The 17,641-nt window shown below is 46.7% G+C and overlaps 1 protein-coding gene across 1 annotated transcript in view; it reads left to right on the forward strand.

Moving 5' to 3' along the window:
• The first annotated feature begins 12,226 nt into the window (after nucleotides 1-12,226).
• The window catches only part of C2H1orf232 (chromosome 2 C1orf232 homolog), a 33,408-nt gene continuing 27,993 nt past the window's right edge, over nucleotides 12,227-17,641 (forward strand). Inside the window, exons 1-2 of the mRNA XM_063954754.1 lie at nucleotides 12,227-12,539; nucleotides 16,824-16,904. Coding sequence (XP_063810824.1) covers nucleotides 12,456-12,539; nucleotides 16,824-16,904 — 165 coding nt within the window. The 5' untranslated portion in view covers nucleotides 12,227-12,455. The remainder of the gene's footprint in view (nucleotides 12,540-16,823; nucleotides 16,905-17,641) is intronic.

Raw genomic sequence — 17,641 nt, forward strand, 5'->3', positions numbered from 1 at the left:
TATGTTGTATAAACAGGACATGCACACTTTAACCAACCCATCATTTCAGTGACAGGGTCTGCCACACGACTGTGACTGATATGACGGGTTGGTTTGGACCCCCCCCAAAAAAGAAGCAATAAATCTCTCCTTGCACAAACTGGCTCTACAGAGGCAAGATGTCCACCTCATCATCATCCTCCGATATATCACCGTGTACATCCCCCTCCTCACAGATTATCAATTCGTCCCCACTGGAATCCACCATCTCAGCTCCCTGTGTACTTTGTGGAGGCAATTGCTGCTGGTCAGTGTCTCCGCGGAGGAATTGATTATAATTCATTTTAATGAACATCATCTTCTCCACATTTTCTGGATGTAACCTCGTACGCCGATTGCTGACAAGGTGAGCGGCGGCACTAAACACTCTTTCGGAGTACACACTTGTGGGAGGGCAACTTAGGTAGAATAAAGCCAGTTTGTGCAAGGGCCTCCAAATTGCCTCTTTTTCCTGCCAGTATAAGTACGGACTGTGTGACGTGCCTACTTGGATGCGGTCACTCATATAATCCTCCACCATTCTTTCAATGGTGAGAGAATCATATGCAGTGACAGTAGACGACATGTCCGTAATCGTTGTCAGGTCCTTCAGTCCGGACCAGATGTCAGCATCAGCAGTCGCTCCAGACTGCCCTGCATCACCGCCAGCGGGTGGGCTCGGAATTCTGAGCCTTTTCCTCGCACCCCCAGTTGCGGGAGAATGTGAAGGAGGAGATGTTGTTGACAGGTCGCGTTCCGCTTGACTTGACAATTTTCTCACCAGCTGGTCTTTCAACCCCAGCAGACTTGTGTCTGCCGGAAAGAGAGATCCAAGGTAGGCTTTAAATCTAGGATCGAGCACGGTGGCCAAAATGTAGTGCTCTGATTTCAACAGATTGACCACCCGTGAATCCTTGTTAAGCGAATTAAGGGCTCCATCCACAAGTCCCACATGCCTAGCGGAATCGCTCCGTGTTAGCTCCTCCTTCAATGTCTCCAGCTTCTTCTGCAAAAGCCTGATGAGGGGAATGACCTGACTCAGGCTGGCAGTGTCTGAACTGACTTCACGTGTGGCAAGTTCAAAGGGCATCAGAACCTTGCACAACGTTGAAATCATTCTCCACTGCGCTTGAGACAGGTGCATTCCACCTCCTATATCGTGCTCAATTGTATAGGCTTGAATGGCCTTTTGCTGCTCCTCCAACCTCTGAAGCATATAGAGGGTTGAATTCCACCTCGTTACCACTTCTTGCTTCAGATGATGGCAGGGCAGGTTCAGTAGTTTTTGGTGGTGCTCCAGTCTTTTGTACGTGGTGCCTGTACACCGAAAGTGTCCCGCAATTCTTCTGGCCACCGACAGCATCTCTTGCACGCCCCTGTCGTTTTTAAAAAAATTCTGCACCACCAAATTCAAGGTATGTGCAAAACATGGGACGTGCTGGAATTTGCCCATATTTAATGCACACACAATATTGCTGGCGTTGTCCGATGCCACAAATCCACAGGAGAGTCCAATTGGGGTAAGCCATTCCGCGATGATCTTCCTCAGTTGCCGTAAGAGGTTTTCAGCTGTGTGCGTATTCTGGAAAGCGGTGATACAAAGCGTAGCCTGCCTAGGAAAGAGTTGGCGTTTGCGAGATGCTGCTACTGGTGCCGCCGCTGCTGTTCTTGCGGCGGGAGTCCATACATCTACCCAGTGGGCTGTCACAGTCATATAGTCCTGACCCTGCCCTGCTCCACTTGTCCACATGTCCGTGGTTAAGTGGACATTGGGTACAACTGCATTTTTTAGGACACTGGTGAGTCTTTTTCTGACGTCCGTGTACATTCTCGGTATCGCCTGCCTAGAGAAGTGGAACCTAGATGGTATTTGGTAACGGGGGCACACTGCCTCAATAAATTGTCTAGTTCCCTGTGAACTAACGGCGGATACCGGACGCACGTCTAACACCAACATAGTTGTCAAGGCCTCAGTTATCCGCTTTGCAGCAGGATGACTGCTGTGATATTTCATCTTCCTCGCAAAGGACTGTTGGACAGTCAATTGCTTACTGGAAGTAGTACAAGTGGGCTTACGACTTCCCCTCTGGGATGACCATCGACTCCCAGCAGCAACAACAGCAGCGCCAGCAGCAGTAGGCGTTACACGCAAGGATGCATCGGAGGAATCCCAGGCAGGAGAGGACTCGTCAGAATTGCCAGTGACATGGCCTGCAGGACTATTGGCATTCCTGGGGAAGGAGGAAATTGACACTGAGGGAGTTGGTGGGGTGGTTTGCGTGAGCTTGGTTACAAGAGGAAGGGATTTACTGGTCAGTGGACTGCTTCCGCTGTCGGCCAAAGTTTTTGAACTTGTCACTGACTTATTATGAATGCGCTGCAGGTGACGTATAAGGGAGGATGTTCCGAGGTGGTTAACGTCCTTACCCCTACTTATTACAGCTTGACAAAGGGAACACACGGCTTGACAAATGTTGTCCGCATTTCTGGTGAAATACTTCCACACTGAAGAGCTGATTTTTTTGGTATTTTCACCAGGCATGTCAACGGCCATATTCCTCCCACGGACAACAGGTGTCTCCCCGGGTGCCTGACTTAAACAAACCACCTCACCATCAGAATCCTCCTGGTCAATTTCCTCCCCAGCGCCAGCAACACCCATATCCTCCTCATCCTGGTGTACTTCAACACTGACATCTTCAATCTGACTATCAGGAACTGGACTGCGTGTGCTCCTTCCAGCACTTGCAGGGGGCGTGCAAATGGTGGAAGGCGCATGCTCTTCACGTCCAGTGTTGGGAAGGTCAGGCATCGCAACCGACACAATTGGACTCTCCTTGTGGATTTGGGATTTCGAAGAACGCACAGTTCTTTGCGGTGCTACTGCTTTTGCCAGCTTGAGTCTTTTCATTTTTCTAGCGAGAGGCTGAGTGCCTCCATCCTCATGTGAAGCTGAACCACTAGCCATGAACATAGGCCAGGGCCTCAGCCGTTCCTTGCCACTCCGTGTGGTAAATGGCATATTGGCAAGTTTACGCTTCTCCTCCGACAATTTTATTTTAGGTTTTGGAGTCCTTTTTTTACTGGTATTTGGTGTTTTGGATTTGACATGCTCTGTACTATGCCATTGGGCATCGGCCTTGGCAGACGACGTTGCTGGCATTTCATCGTCTCGGCCATGACTAGTGGCAGCAGCTTCAGCACGAGGTGGAAGTGGATCTTGATCTTTCCCTAATTTTGGAACCTCAACATTTTTGTTCTCCATATTTTAATAGGCACAACTAAAAGGCACCTCAGGTAAACAATGGAGATGGATGGATACTAGTATACAATTATGGATGGACTGCCGAGTGCCGACACAGAGGTAGCTACAGCCGTGGACTACCGTACTGTACTGTGTCTGCTGCTAATATAGACTGGATGATAATGAGATGTAGTATGTATAAAGAAGAAAGAAAAAAAAAAACCACGGGTAGGTGGTATACAATTATGGACGGACTGCCGAGTGCCGACACAGAGGTAGCTACAGCCGTGGACTACCGTACTGTACTGTGTCTGCTGCTAATATAGACTGGATGATAATGAGATGTAGTATGTATAAAGAAGAAAGAAAAAAAAAACCACGGGTAGGTGGTATACAATTATGGACGGACTGCCGAGTGCCGACACAGAGGTAGCTACAGCCGTGGACTACCGTACTGTGTCTGCTGCTAATATAGACTGGTTGATAATGAGATGTAGTATGTATAAAGAAGAAAGAAAAAAAAAACCACGGGTAGGTGGTATACAATTATGGACGGACTGCCGAGTGCCGACACAGAGGTAGCTACAGCCGTGGACTACCGTACTGTACTGTGTCTGCTGCTAATATAGACTGGATGATAATGAGATGTAGTATGTATAAAGAAGAAAGAAAAAAAAAACCACGGGTAGGTGGTATACAATTCTGGACGGACTGCCGAGTGCCGACACAGAGGTAGCTACAGCCGTGGACTACCGTACTGTACTGTGTCTGCTGCTAATATAGACTGGATGATAATGAGATGTAGTATGTATAAAGAAGAAAGAAAAAAAAAACCACGGGTAGGTGGTATACAATTATGGATGGACTGCCGAGTGCCGACACAGAGGTAGCTACAGCCGTGAACTACCGTACTGTGTCTGCTGCGACTGGATGATAAATAATGATATAAAAAATATATATATATATCACTACTGCAGCCGGACAGGTATATATTATATAATGACGGACCTGCTGGACACTGTCTGTCAGCAGAATGAGTTTTTTATTTTATAGAATAAAAAAACACCACACAAGTCACACGACGTGTGTTTAACTTTTACAGGCAGACAGTCAATCACAATACAATATAGTATACTATACTGGTGGTCAGGTCACTGGTCAGTCACACTGGCAGTGGCACTCCTGCAGAAAAAAAGTGTGCACTGTTTAATTTTAATATGTATTCCTGGCTCCTGCTATAACCTAACTGCTCCCCAGTCTCCCCCACAATTAAGCTGTGTGAGCACAGTCAGATATTATACATAGATGATGCAGCACACTGGGCTGAGCACAGATATGGTATGTGACTGAGTCACTGTGTATCGTTTTTTCAGGCAGAGAACGGATTATATTAAATAATATAAAACTGCACTGGTGGTCACTGGTCAGTCACTAGTATAACTAACTAATACTATCAGCAAAATTCTGCACTCTCTGTCTGAGTACTCCTCCTAAGCTCCAGTAAATGAAGTGTCACTGTCTCACTCTGTCACTAGTATAACTAACTAATACTATCAGCAAAATTCTGCACTCTCTGTCTGAGTACTCCTCCTAAGCTCCAGTAAATGAAGTGTCACTGTCTCACTCTCACTCTCCTATCTATTTCTTCTCTAAACGGAGAGGACGCCAGCCACGTCCTCTCACTATCAATCTCAATGCACGTGTAAAATGGCGGCGACGCGCGGCTCCTTATATAGAATCCGAGTCTCGCGATAGAATCCGAGCCTCGCGAGAATCCGACAGCGTCATGATGACTTTCGGGCGCGCTCGGGTTAACCGAGCAAGGCGGGAAGATCCGAGTCGCTCGGATCCGTGTAAAAAATCATGAAGTTCGGGCGGGTTCGGATTCCGAGGAACCGAACCCGCTCATCTCTAGTGTGAAATAGGCTGGAGTTGGGTGGGAGGAAAAAACTGAGATTGGGTGGGAGGGTTAGGCTGTGGTGGTGCCATATAAGCGGAGCTGACTGTGGAATGGTGACCGATCACTGTGTCATCGCTCAGGCGCCTCTCCTCATCATAAACACCATCTCATGGGCCAGTGGCTCATAATGTTCAACTTGGTCTAGAGGGTTATCGTGGGTACACCTTGCTATGTATGTTCCAATCTCGGAAAAATGGTCTGGATGGTTTGTTAATGCTATCTTGATTTGCTGGTAGCAAGCAGCTTCCTCCTCATCCTCCTGTGTGTTTTTGTCTTCTTTTGCTCCTAGAGCTTCTTTGGTTTTATTTTTTTTAAAAGAGTAATTAGGCACAGGGAGGCTGCTGGGAAAAGCCTGCCTACTTCGTGGGACTTAGGGGGGAGTAGTGTCCAACCCTCTGAGGTTAATGGCCACTATCTCTGCTGACAGGACACTGAGCTCCTGAGGGTGATGGTTGTTAGCCCCCGAGGCGACCGCTCACTCCCTAACAGAGCCAGAAGATCGAGGTGGTGAGTGTGTCACCGGTGACCTGACAAGCGGGGAGCCGGGTGCATGGCGGCTAAAGGGTTGGAGCGCAGTACTAACACTGCGCTCCAGAAGGCTCAGCGGCACTGTGAGGGGCGCCCTGGGCCAGCGCAATACCCTTACAACTAGTCACTCATGCTATCAGGGGCTTCGGTAACGCTGCTAGCGCCATTTCCTCAGGCCAGTATAAATATTCAAAGTGTGGAAAGACGGACCATGTTTGGGGGCGGAGCTTCTCAGAGCAGACCCAGCAGCTCACCAGCGCCATTTTCTCCCTGCTGATCCACACTCTGAGACGTTGACAGGGAGTGCTGACCCTCCGCGACTCCAGCTATCCTGTGCAGTACCAAGGGGGTTGTAGAAGGGGGGGGGGGGGGGAGACTGTCTATTAACTGTGTAGTTCTATTAAGGGTACACAGTCAGCGCCAGGCAATTGTTCTATAACTGCCTACTGAGGCGCTGTGTGTGCTGGCTCCAAGCTCTGTTTCTCTGAAGGTACTGACACTTTCCTGAGTGTGTGTGTGTATGCAACTTTCTCACATAACCATGTCCAGGGACTCTGTGTCTTGTGCGGCAGAATATGTATCTTCTCCAGAGGAATCCATTCCATGTACACAGGAATGTATTATTTTGTCTCAGCCTTCTGAATCCGAGCCCCATTGGGTAACTTCTATTAAGTGAATTATATCCCAGATTTCTACTAGGATTGTGCATTATGAGACGGAATCACAGATTTTAAAACAGTCTGTGGAGGTTATGTCTGGTTCTGTCCCCACTACCTCAAAATCCCCTGGTGTATCCAAGAAACGTGCGCTTACTCAGATTATGCAAGTCGACACGGACACCGACTCTGACATGGCAGAGGGAGATGCGGATATGCGGGGGGGGGGGGGGGGAGGTTTGGTGAGACTTCCATGGTAAGAGGGGTGCAACTCATGATTGAGGCTATTAGGGATGTGTTACACATTACTGACAAACCACCTGAACAGGTAGAGTAGGCTTACTTTACGGACAATAAGAGCTTCCCTGACATTCCCTGCATCTAAGGAATTAAACACATTATTTGGAAAATCCAGAGAAAAAAATCCAGATCCCAAAGAGGGTTCTTGTGGCTTTTCCTTTCCCTGAGGATGATAGGAAAGTCAGAAAACCCACCTATAGTAGACGCTTCTGTATCTAGACTGTCTAAAAAGATGGTTTTACCTGTCCATGGGTCTACCGCTTTGAAAGAACCGGTAGACCGCAAGATTGAAACTACCCTCAAATCCATATACACTGCAGGAGTTGCATTAAGGCCCACTATTGCCTATGCATGGATTTCTAAAGCCATAGTAAAGTGGTTAGGCACATTACTAGAGGACTTAGATTCCATGGATAGAAGTGACATTGAATTGTTTTTACGTAACATACAGGATTCGGAGGGTTTCATGGTGGAAATCATGAAGGACCTGGGTAATCTGACTGCAAGAACATCGTCCATGGCTGTCACAGCACGCAGGGGATTCTGGCTATGCCAATGGTCTGCAGACGCGGAATTCAGGTGAAGTGTGGAGAACCTACCCTTCACAGGTCAAGCTCTATTTGGGGAAGCATTGGATGCGTGGATTTCCATGGCAACCGCTGGTAAGTCAACTTTTCTTCCCTCAGCCTTTCAGATGACGAACAAACCTTTTTCTACTTCCTCTATGCCAGGGATGGGGAACCTTTTTTCTACCAAGGGCCATTTGGATATTTCTAAAATCCTTCGGGGGCCATACAAAAATTATCAACTTAAAAATTAGCCTGCCCCAAGTCAGTAGTTATGCCCCCAGTCAGTAGTTATGCCCCCAGTCAGTTGTTATTCCCCATTAGATATGCCCCCTAGTAACGCCGCTTACACACACACATTAAAAGAAAAAAAAATACCAGCCCTGCTCCTGCTTCCGGATCGCTGCCCTCCACCTGGCCGCCCGCTCCTTGGAACTATGGGAAAGCAGTCATGACGTCTCTCCCATAGCGCTGCACAGCCGCACACGTACACTGCCTGAGCCGGAAGCCGGAGCTCAGGAGTGAGCTCCTGCCTCCGGCTGCTGCTGAGGGGAAGGAGTTGGTAGCCTGCTGGTAACAAAATCTCAGCGGACGCCCGGCATCTCCCTCGGTTAGGTGAGCCTGGCTGGGCCGGATCAAGTGGATTTGAGGGCCTTATACGGCCCGCGGGCCTGAGGTTCCCCACCCCTGCTCTATGCAGTCCTTTCGGTCTGCAAAAGCTAAAAAGTCCAAGACTCCTACCACTTTCTTCAGAGGTGGGTGAGCAAAATCCAAAAAACCGGCACCTGCAGGTTCCCAAGACCAGAAACCTGCCTCTGTGTCCTCAAAATCCTCAGCATGACGGTGGACCACCCTGCCTGGAGAACGGGCAGGTGGGAGCGAGGCTCAGACGTTTCAGTCACGTCTGGGTGTCATCCGGTCTGGATCCTTGGGTCCAGGATATTGTGTCCTAGGGGTACAGACCGGAGTTTCAAGAGCTCCCACCCCACAGGTTCTTCAAATCAGGCTTGCTAGCTTTGCAGAGAGAAAGGGCTATCCTTCAGGAAGCCATTCAAAAATTGGAAAGGTCAGATGTAATTGTTCCAGTTCCACCTCATCTGGTAAACCAGGGTTACTATTCAAACCTATTTGTGGTACCGAAACCGGATGGTTTGGTCAGGCCAATTTTGTACCTGAAGTCGCTAAACCCTTATCTGAGGGAATTCAAGTTCAAAATGGAGTCTCTGAGAGCGGTGATCTCAGGGGTGGAGGAGGGAGAGTTTCTGGTGTCCTTAGACATCAAGGATGCGTACCCCCACATTCCAATTTGGCCGCCACACCAGGCTTATCTCAGATTTGCGCTGTTGGACTGTCACTATCAGTTCCAGGCACTGCCGTTCAGCCTCTCCACAGCACCAAGGGTATTCACCAAGGTAATGGCAGAGATGATGATTCTCCTCCGCAGGCAGGGGCTGAATATAATTCCTTATCTGGATGATCTGCTGATAAAGGCATCTTCCAGGGAGAGGATGTTGCAATCCATTGCTCTCACAACTCGACTGCTCAGGGAACATGGATGGATCCTGAATCTTCCCAAGTCAGATTTGGAGCTGACCAGGAGATTGTCTTTCCTGGGGGTTATCCTCGACACGGAAGTGCAGAGGGTATTTCTACTGGTGGAGAAAACGTTGGTGATACAAACTATGGTCCGGGATGTCTTGAAGCCTTCCCAGGTATCGGTTCATCAGTGCATTCGCCTTCTGGGGAAGATGGTTGGCTCCTACGAGGCTCTGCAGTACGGAAGATTTCATGCATGGTCCTTCCAACTGGATCTCCTGGACAAGTGGTTGGGGGTCTCATCTGCACATGCACCAGAGGATACGTCTGTCGCCAAAAGCCAGGATTTCACTCCTGTGGTGGCTACAATTGCCTCACCTTCTAAAGGGCTGCAGGTTCAGGATTCAGAACTGGATCCTTCTAACCACGGATGCAAGTCTCAGAGGTTGGGGTGCAGTCACCCAAGGGGAAACCTTCCAAGGAAGGTGGTCAAGTCAATATTCTGGAACTAAGGGCCGTGTACAACGGTCTTCTACAAGCGGCACATCTTCTACAAGATCGGGCCATTCAGGTACAGTCGGACAATGTAACGACGGTGGCCTACATAAATCGACAGGGCGGAACGAAGAGCAGAGCTGCAATGTCATAGGTAATAAGAATCCTCCTCTGGGCAGAAAGGCACGCGTTGGCGCTGTCAGCAATCTTCATCCCGGGAGTGGAAAACTGGGAAGCAGACTTCCTCAGCAGACACTATCTCCATCCAGTTGAGTGGGGCCTCCATCCGGAGGTGTTTACGGAGGTGACAAATCTTTGGGGTGTAACTCAAATAGATATGATGGCCTCTAGTCTCAACAAGAAGCTTCGGAGGTACTTTTCCAGGTCAAGAGACCCACAAGCAGTGGCGGTGGATGCCCTGGTAACTCTGTGGGTGTTCCAGTCAGTGTACGTGTTTCCTCCACTTCCACTCATTCCAAGGATTCTAAAACTCATAAAGAGAACAAGAGTTCAGGCAATACTCATTGCTCTGGACTGGCCAAGAAGGGCTTGGTACTCGGATCTTCTGGATCTACTGCTCGAAGACCTGAGGCCTTTTCCTCTTTGGGAGGACCTTCGGCAACAGGGGCCATTCGCTTATCAAGACTAACCATGGCTACGTTTGACGGCATGGAGGTTGAACGCCAGATATTAGCTCGGAAGGTCATTCCAAACAAGGTTATTCCTACCCTGATACAGTCTAGGAAAGTAGTAACGTCTAAACATTACCATCACATTTGGAAACAGTATGTATCTTGGTGTGAATCCAAGAAGTTTCCTACAGTGGAGTTTCAACTGGTACGGTTTCTCCTCTTCCTGCAAGCAGGTGTGGATATGGGCCTGAGTTTGGGATCCATAAAGGTCCAGATTTCGGCCTTAGCCAGAAACAACTGGCTTCACTCCCTGAGGTTCAGACTTTCTTGAAAGGGGTTCTGCATATCCAGCCTCCCTTTGTGCCACCTACGGCACCCTTGAATCTTAATGTGGTGTTACAGTTCTTCCAATCGAATTGGTTCGAGCCTCTACAGGAGGTTGAGGTCAAGTTTCTCACGTGGAAGGCTGTCACTTTGTTGGCTTTAGCTGCTGCTAGATGTGTGTCGGAGTTGGGGGCTTTGTCTTGTAAAAGCCCCTTCTTAATCTATTGTGGTGCCAGTTGCTACTGACTTCAATTTTGTCAAAGTCCTTGGATGTTGTAAGGGCTCCGAAAATCTACGTGAAGAGGACTGCTCGTCACAGAAAATCAGACTCTGTTTGTCCTGTATGATCCCAAGAAAAATGGGTGTCCTGCATCTAAGCAGACTATCTCTGCTGGATCAGGGTCACTATCCTGCATGTATATTCTACTGCAGGTTTTCCGTGTCCCAAATCTGTTAAGGCCCACTCTATTCGTAAGGTGGGCTCTTCCTGGGTGGATGCCTGGGGTGTCTCTGCTTTACAGCTTTGCCGAGCAGCTACTTGGTCTGGGTCGAACACGTTTGCTAAGTTCTACAAGTTCGATTCTTTGGCCACTGAGGACCTAAGGTTTGGTCAATCTGTTCTGCAGGAGTCTCCGCACTCTCCCTCCCGTTCTGGGAGCTTTGGTACATCCCCATGGTACTAATATGGACCCCAGCATCCTCTAGGATGAAAAAGAAAATAGGATTTTAATTACCTACAGGTAAATCCTTTTCTCGTAGTCCGTAGAGGATGCTGGGCACCTGCCCAGCGCTTCATGATCCTGCAGTGGTTACTTGGTTCAGTACTGCTTTGTTTTTGGCTAAGTACGGTTTTGTTGCTTGGTTAAGTATTCTTGTTCAGCAGTTGCTGAGTTTTCAAGTTGGTTAGCTTGGTTTGCCTTGTATGTGTGAGCTGGTGTGAATCTCGCCACTATCTGTGTAACGTCCTTCTCTTGAAGTTGTCCGTCTCCTCGGGCACAGTTTCTACACTGAGTCTGGTAGGAGGGGCATAGAGGGAGGAGCCAGCCCACACTATTAAAGTCTTAAAGTACCCATGGCTCCTGGTGGACCCGTCTATACCCCATGGTACTAATATGGACCCCAGCATCCTCTACGGACTACTAGAAAAGGATTTACCGGTAGGTAATTTAAAATCCTATTATTCTCCCTCCAGCGGTGTCGTGGACACCCCAAGAGGGAGAATACTGTCGGTATCCCAGTGCCGGGATCCCGACAGCCGGTCCATTGATAGATCTCCCCAACAGGCTATGGAAGGGCCTAGTAACAGATTTAGAATGTAAGCTCTTATGAGTAGGGCCCTCTTTCCTCATGTGCTTATCCTTTTTCTTATTTTTATAATCGTCAACTGCACCAAATTCAGCAGTCTTCTGCCACCCTGATACTTATGTCAGTGTCATCTGCTAACGTAGCTATGGTTATTTACCCTGTACTTGTCCTATATTGCCTGCAACTGTAAGTTGCTGTTTTCCTGTTTTGATTATTTGTACTCTGTAATTGGGTGCTGCGGAACCCTTGTGGCATAATAGAAATAAAGGACGATAACAGGGATTCTTAAGTTAGATACCGGCTCACTAAAGACAAACGCCATGAAAAAAAAAAAAAGAAACAAGCATGCATTATTTAAAAAGGTATCCAGAGGTACCCATTACTGGCAGGGAAATGATAACCAGCACACGTTGGTTAGGTATGAAGTTTGCTGACACATAAAACGCAAGAGACAATAGTTTTCTGTCTGCATCTACATTAGTTCAGCCTTTCCCATGTCAACGATTAAATTTCTCCTCTATGAAGAACTTCCTGCAACTTTAATGAGGCCACAAGACCCAGGTGTGTCAGAGCCAATGAAGACTGTGCACCTGAGATGCTTTGCATATTGTGCAGTGCTATGCGTACCCAAATTAATCTTGCAGACTATTAGACGATGAGCTTGGAGAGGTACTACTACCTATTGGTTTATGTGGTCCTGAGACTTCTTTAGAAAACCTTGTGTGAATCTAAATAAACTTTAAACCTGGACTGGCTCTATATACTACAACTGTCCTTCACAAGGAAGAAGGGGCTGCAATTTACAACGTTCTGCAACTTTGAAAAGTTCATCATCAGAAATTTGAAAGAAACAAATAGTTCTCTTTGGCGTCATACCCCACATCTTGTATCATGAGTCAAAACTTTTGGAAGGTTTATAAAGCAAAGGTTCTGCAGACATTCAACACAGAACAAGATGGAGAAACACATGAAGAAGTAAGTGGCATGTGGATTTTTAAGGTCTACAAGATGAGAGTTCCTATTTATCACAATCTGCATTTGTATTGTGGGTGTTAAACATTTATTATGACTAGATGTCAATGTTTCACTCGAATTTAGTAACACAAAGGTTCAGCATTATAGTAGTCCATAGGCAGAAGCCCTATTATAATTACATCTGAAACTATGCATAACTACACTGACATCTAACTCTGCACAGACCGCAGTTGTGCCGACACACCCTAACTGAACTTTGAATGTGAGAGAATACCCCTGTACGCCCAGTTACCTCTTCCATCATAACTGGAATGCGAATGAAAGATGGATGGCCCTGCATCACCTGTACTTACATCATAGTTACCTACTTTGCTGCCTCCTCTTCCGGGAGGAGGCAGCGTTGTAGGTGTATGGGGGGGCGTGGCCGGCACAGGATAGGCGGTCCGGGGGCGTGGCCGGCAGCAGGATGGGCGGTCCGGGGGCGTAACAACAGGGTCGCGTCATCGTGACTCCGCCCCCCGCTGTGCTGTGCCGAGAAACGAGCCGCTGCATAGCGGGGGGCGGAGCTACGATGACGCGATTCAGCGCGAATCGCGTCATCGGACCCCCTCGGGTCGCCCGCTTGTTCTCTGCTGCGGGCGGCCGAGGGGGAAAGCGGGAGGCTTGCCCACCTTTCCGGGGGGCCGGGAGGGTCACCCGATTTTCGGGAGCCTCCCGGCCATTCCGGGAGGGTAGGCAAGTATGACTTACATGTGCACAGTGCCAATATATGTGCAGTGTAAAATACGCAAGGTATGCTCTGTATACATGCGTGTGTTCAACTCAGTATCAGGCCTGATGTGTAGAAGAAAATATATATAGGGTATGCATCAGGGGCAGATTCAGTGGTGTATCAAGGGAGGAGGGGACCCGTGTGCAGTCTCGGCATGTGGGCCCCCTCCTCTCCCGTAGCCGGCAGTGCTGTTAGCGCTCTGAGAGCTAGAGACTCTAGAACAGTGCCAGAGTGCATGCGCTGTACACTCTGGCACTGTGCCAGAGTCTCTAGTGCTCACTCAGAGCACTAACAGTGCTGGTGGCTACGGGACTCGGGAGAGGAGGGAGCCCACACACGGACACCAGAAAGGTAAGTATAAATGAAATGGGTGCAGTGTGTGCCCCCTCTGGACCCAGGGGCCCGTGTGCACCGCACACACTGCTCCCATTACAGATACGCCACTGGGCGGATTGGGATGGAAAAACAGGCCGGGAAATTTATGGAAGCAACCCTAATGAGGGTGCGGTCTGATGAGGGGGTGGAGCCTGTGTAGGGGGGCGGGATCCCTCCTCATAGGGCCTGATTGTACGCAATTGCGGCCTTCCTTGTGTCTTTTGCTGCAGACCAGAGGTGAATTGGGAACTAAAAGTAGCCCTGTAATATTTTATAGAAGTGGCCTAACATGGGCAACATAAGAGGAATAGCACAATGTGTAGCCATAGCAGCATCACTGGATGGCAGAGTTGCTGTACTGCAGAGATGAAATAACAGAATGAATTAGGACAATGCAGTGTACTGAGTGCATTGGGCTGTCTGTCATGTGGGGTGGGGGGGGGGCACATGACAACACACAAAACAGGCCCCACAGACACGTCGGCCTACCAGGATTAGGGACCTACTTAACTATGGGGTCATTTTGAGTTGATCGCTCGCTAGCTAGTTTTAGCAGGTGTGCAAACGCTATGCCACCGCCCACTGGGGAGTGTATTTTAGCTTAGCAGACGTGCGAACGCATGTGCAGCCGAGCTCTGCAAAAACAGTTTGTGCAGTTTCAGAGTAGCTCTGAACTTACTCAGTGCTTGCGATCACTTCAGCCTATTCGTGTCCGGATTTGACGTCATACACCCGCCCAGCGACCGCCCAGCCACGCCTGCATTTTTTCATACACGCCTGCATTTTTTCAAACACTCCCTGAAAACGATCAGTTGACACCCAGAAACGCACCCTTCTTGTCAATCTTCTTGCAGCCATCAGTGCGACTGAAAACTTCGCTAGAACCTGTGCTAAACAACAAATGGCTTTGTACCCGTACATTGCGTGCGCATTGCGGTGCATACGCATGCGCAGAAATGCTGATTTTTGGCCTGAACGCTGCGCTGCTAACAACGGCATCTAGCGATCAACTCGGAATGACCCCCTATATTTGCAGAATAGCCACCAAACACACCCTTTTTTGTGAGATACTGGCAAATATTATTTATCCACAGTATGTAACAAGGAGGGACCGTATCAAATATCTCCAATATCTGCTGCTGTCCCTACATTTCTGACAGCAAGTGCAGCCCTAATAAGTTTCAACCAAGCTCCGTGCTTGCCCTTGGACGCTAATGCCATCACCAGATGCCATCTCCTATAGTAGCCTTTGGACTGCTTTTCACAGTTTTTTTTTTTTGGCAGAAATGCAGAGATACATGTGCTCCTCACAGAGTCCAGTGGACTCTGGCCTCTGTGAGGAGCACATGTATCTCTGCATTTCTGCCCTTATACGTTATGAGGAAATTGCTTCATTATTGGACGTCCAGTGCTATTTAATACTGCATGAAATTTTGGTCTGTTCCTAAATTCTCGATCAGACCCAGACCTCATGTTTGACCTTGTTTGGTCTTTTTAAGGATAATCCTGTTTGTTTTGAGTTTTCTACTCAGACATACACTGATTCATCATAAAAGTTTTTCACTATTTCAAGCTACTATAATCATGTTGTATCTAGCCAATTGATTCAATACCCCTGAGGAAGTCATACGGGACGAAACGCGTTGGGTCCTTCGGATTGACATTCTGTTATACTGTCGAAGTTACAGCAACAAGGAATTACATCCATAATAGCTGTTAAGGTGTTGAATTCACCATGTCATTGAGCATTTTTAAAATTAATCAATTTGTTCTGAGTCTGTTAATAAATTTTTAAATTATCTGTTTGTCTAGATAATAATTAATGGTGTTCATTAATATTTCCTATATTTAGTGCCCTCAGATCTTGTTTTGTATTTGTCATTCATTGGACTTTAGCTAACAGAAAGTCCTTCTAGAGGTGCTGCTTGTGTCACTCTTTAGCGCGATTTGGGAATCTTGTCTGTATCTTCTTTATATATATGTATATATATATTTTATTTTTCTGTTTTTGTATTGCAGCTTGGTTCAAACTGTGTGGATCACAGGGCTTATAAATGCACATGAACAAACGCACCAAACAGTACAACAATAGAAATATATTTTTTATTTTTCTGTATTTAAACTAGCAGCTTGGTTCAAACTGTTTGGATCACAGGGCTTATAGATGCATGTTAACAAAGTGGACTAAGGTAAAGCACAGCAATTTACATCAGAGTCCAGCGCAGCATACAGTAGCATGCCCCTATACACTGTCACTATACAGAGCACAGCCACTTGTGAGTATGTAGTCTGTGGACACAGCACAGCCAAAACAGCAGAGTACAGCACAGCATATAGCATGCCCCCACACAGCCACTGAATATACAGCACAGCCAATTGTGAGTCCCGAGTCTCAGCACAGCCAATACACTACAGTAGAGTATAGTGCAGCATTCAGCAGCTTGCCCCCTATACACAGTCACTTTAACTGTCCCGGCCATGGTGCCTTATATAGAATCCAAGTCCAATGAGAATCTAGGAGAATGACATTCGGCCTTAAAGTTGGATCAAAGTCTGGCGGGAACTCCAAGTCACGGATTGGGTGGAAAAGGACCCCCTGTGTTTGGAGAGGTTTGGATTACTTGGAATCAGGCCACTCATCTCTAGTCAGAACACTAGAGGAGTGTTTAGAAAAGTCCATTTCTGCTTTTAACATGCAGCAAACTTAGTTGATGTTTAAAGCATTGTTGTGGTTTCATGGCTTCCAAGTAGGGATGAAAGTAAAATAGAAAACAATGAAAGAATGTAACATATGGATTTTAATATGGGAGAAACTGTAATAGTGAATAAGACAACGAAATAACAGCATGAGTTTTATAGGTGGGATAATGTACTCCCTTCTGAAAATCATATAAACAGAAGTAACTAGGCAATTTCACCTATATACAGTAAATGCACAAGGCTGAAGGATTTTATACAGGGTTCTGAAACTGCTGGTGACTTGAAATATCCTAAATAATGTACAATAAGGGGCGCATTAATCCGTGTAATATACAGGTTTTTTTTATAATGGATGGGATACCATTAGAATAATACTTTTTAGGAGGTTTTTTACATATATTACAGCCTCTCATGTATTGCATTGTAATTTCTTACAGAGTGACACTGCAGAGATTATCAACGCTGAAAACATGGACAATGGAGATGAAGGGTTAAACATGTCACATTTAGCAAAAAAGGTACAATTGTATTCAGTCACATGGGCAATCAGATATTGTCATGTAAGTGTAGGTAAATATAATTGTATGCTTACACACATTTTCATCTCTTTATTTCACTATCTTTTATTTCATATTTCACCATTTTAACAAACATAATAAAATTATGAAACATTTTAATGCATATCAATAAAGTATTACTCTTAATATATTTACTATTAGTCCCAGTGCACTTTTGAAACTACTTACTTTCTCTTGAGATTGTGAAATATAATTGTATATCTAGGGCTCACATCTGCTCCATCCATTTTTTAGAGTTCTTACAAGAACATTTACCCTGCAAGAGGTGTGACCGGTATGATTCATGTTATGTCTAAATAAAGCTTGGTAAAATAGAAATGGGACAGTGGGAAATTGGAAGACATTATAAACATTCTACTTTGAGGTAGCAGCTGTCCTTTCATCTACTTGCTCAGTCTGGAACCCGATGTCAGTAACAGCCTTCAATTCTGATGATCCATTTGCTTTGGTTCATGGGTATCCATCATTGTGACAAGTCAAGACAGGCAAGTCCTCATAGCAAGGTTATCTCTCAATCATACAATAGGAGCAACAGGTTATCAATCCAAGGATGTTGGGCTCTGCATCAATATATCAAATACATTTTAAATAAATATAACAATATAATATAAGATATCCAAGACTTTGTTGTGGCCCAGTTTGTCATGGTATCCGTTCACATGGTCGACCATGTTATG

Source organism: Pseudophryne corroboree, chromosome 2, assembly GCF_028390025.1.
Source record: "Pseudophryne corroboree isolate aPseCor3 chromosome 2, aPseCor3.hap2, whole genome shotgun sequence".
NCBI classification, from domain to species: Eukaryota; Metazoa; Chordata; class Amphibia; order Anura; family Myobatrachidae; genus Pseudophryne; species Pseudophryne corroboree.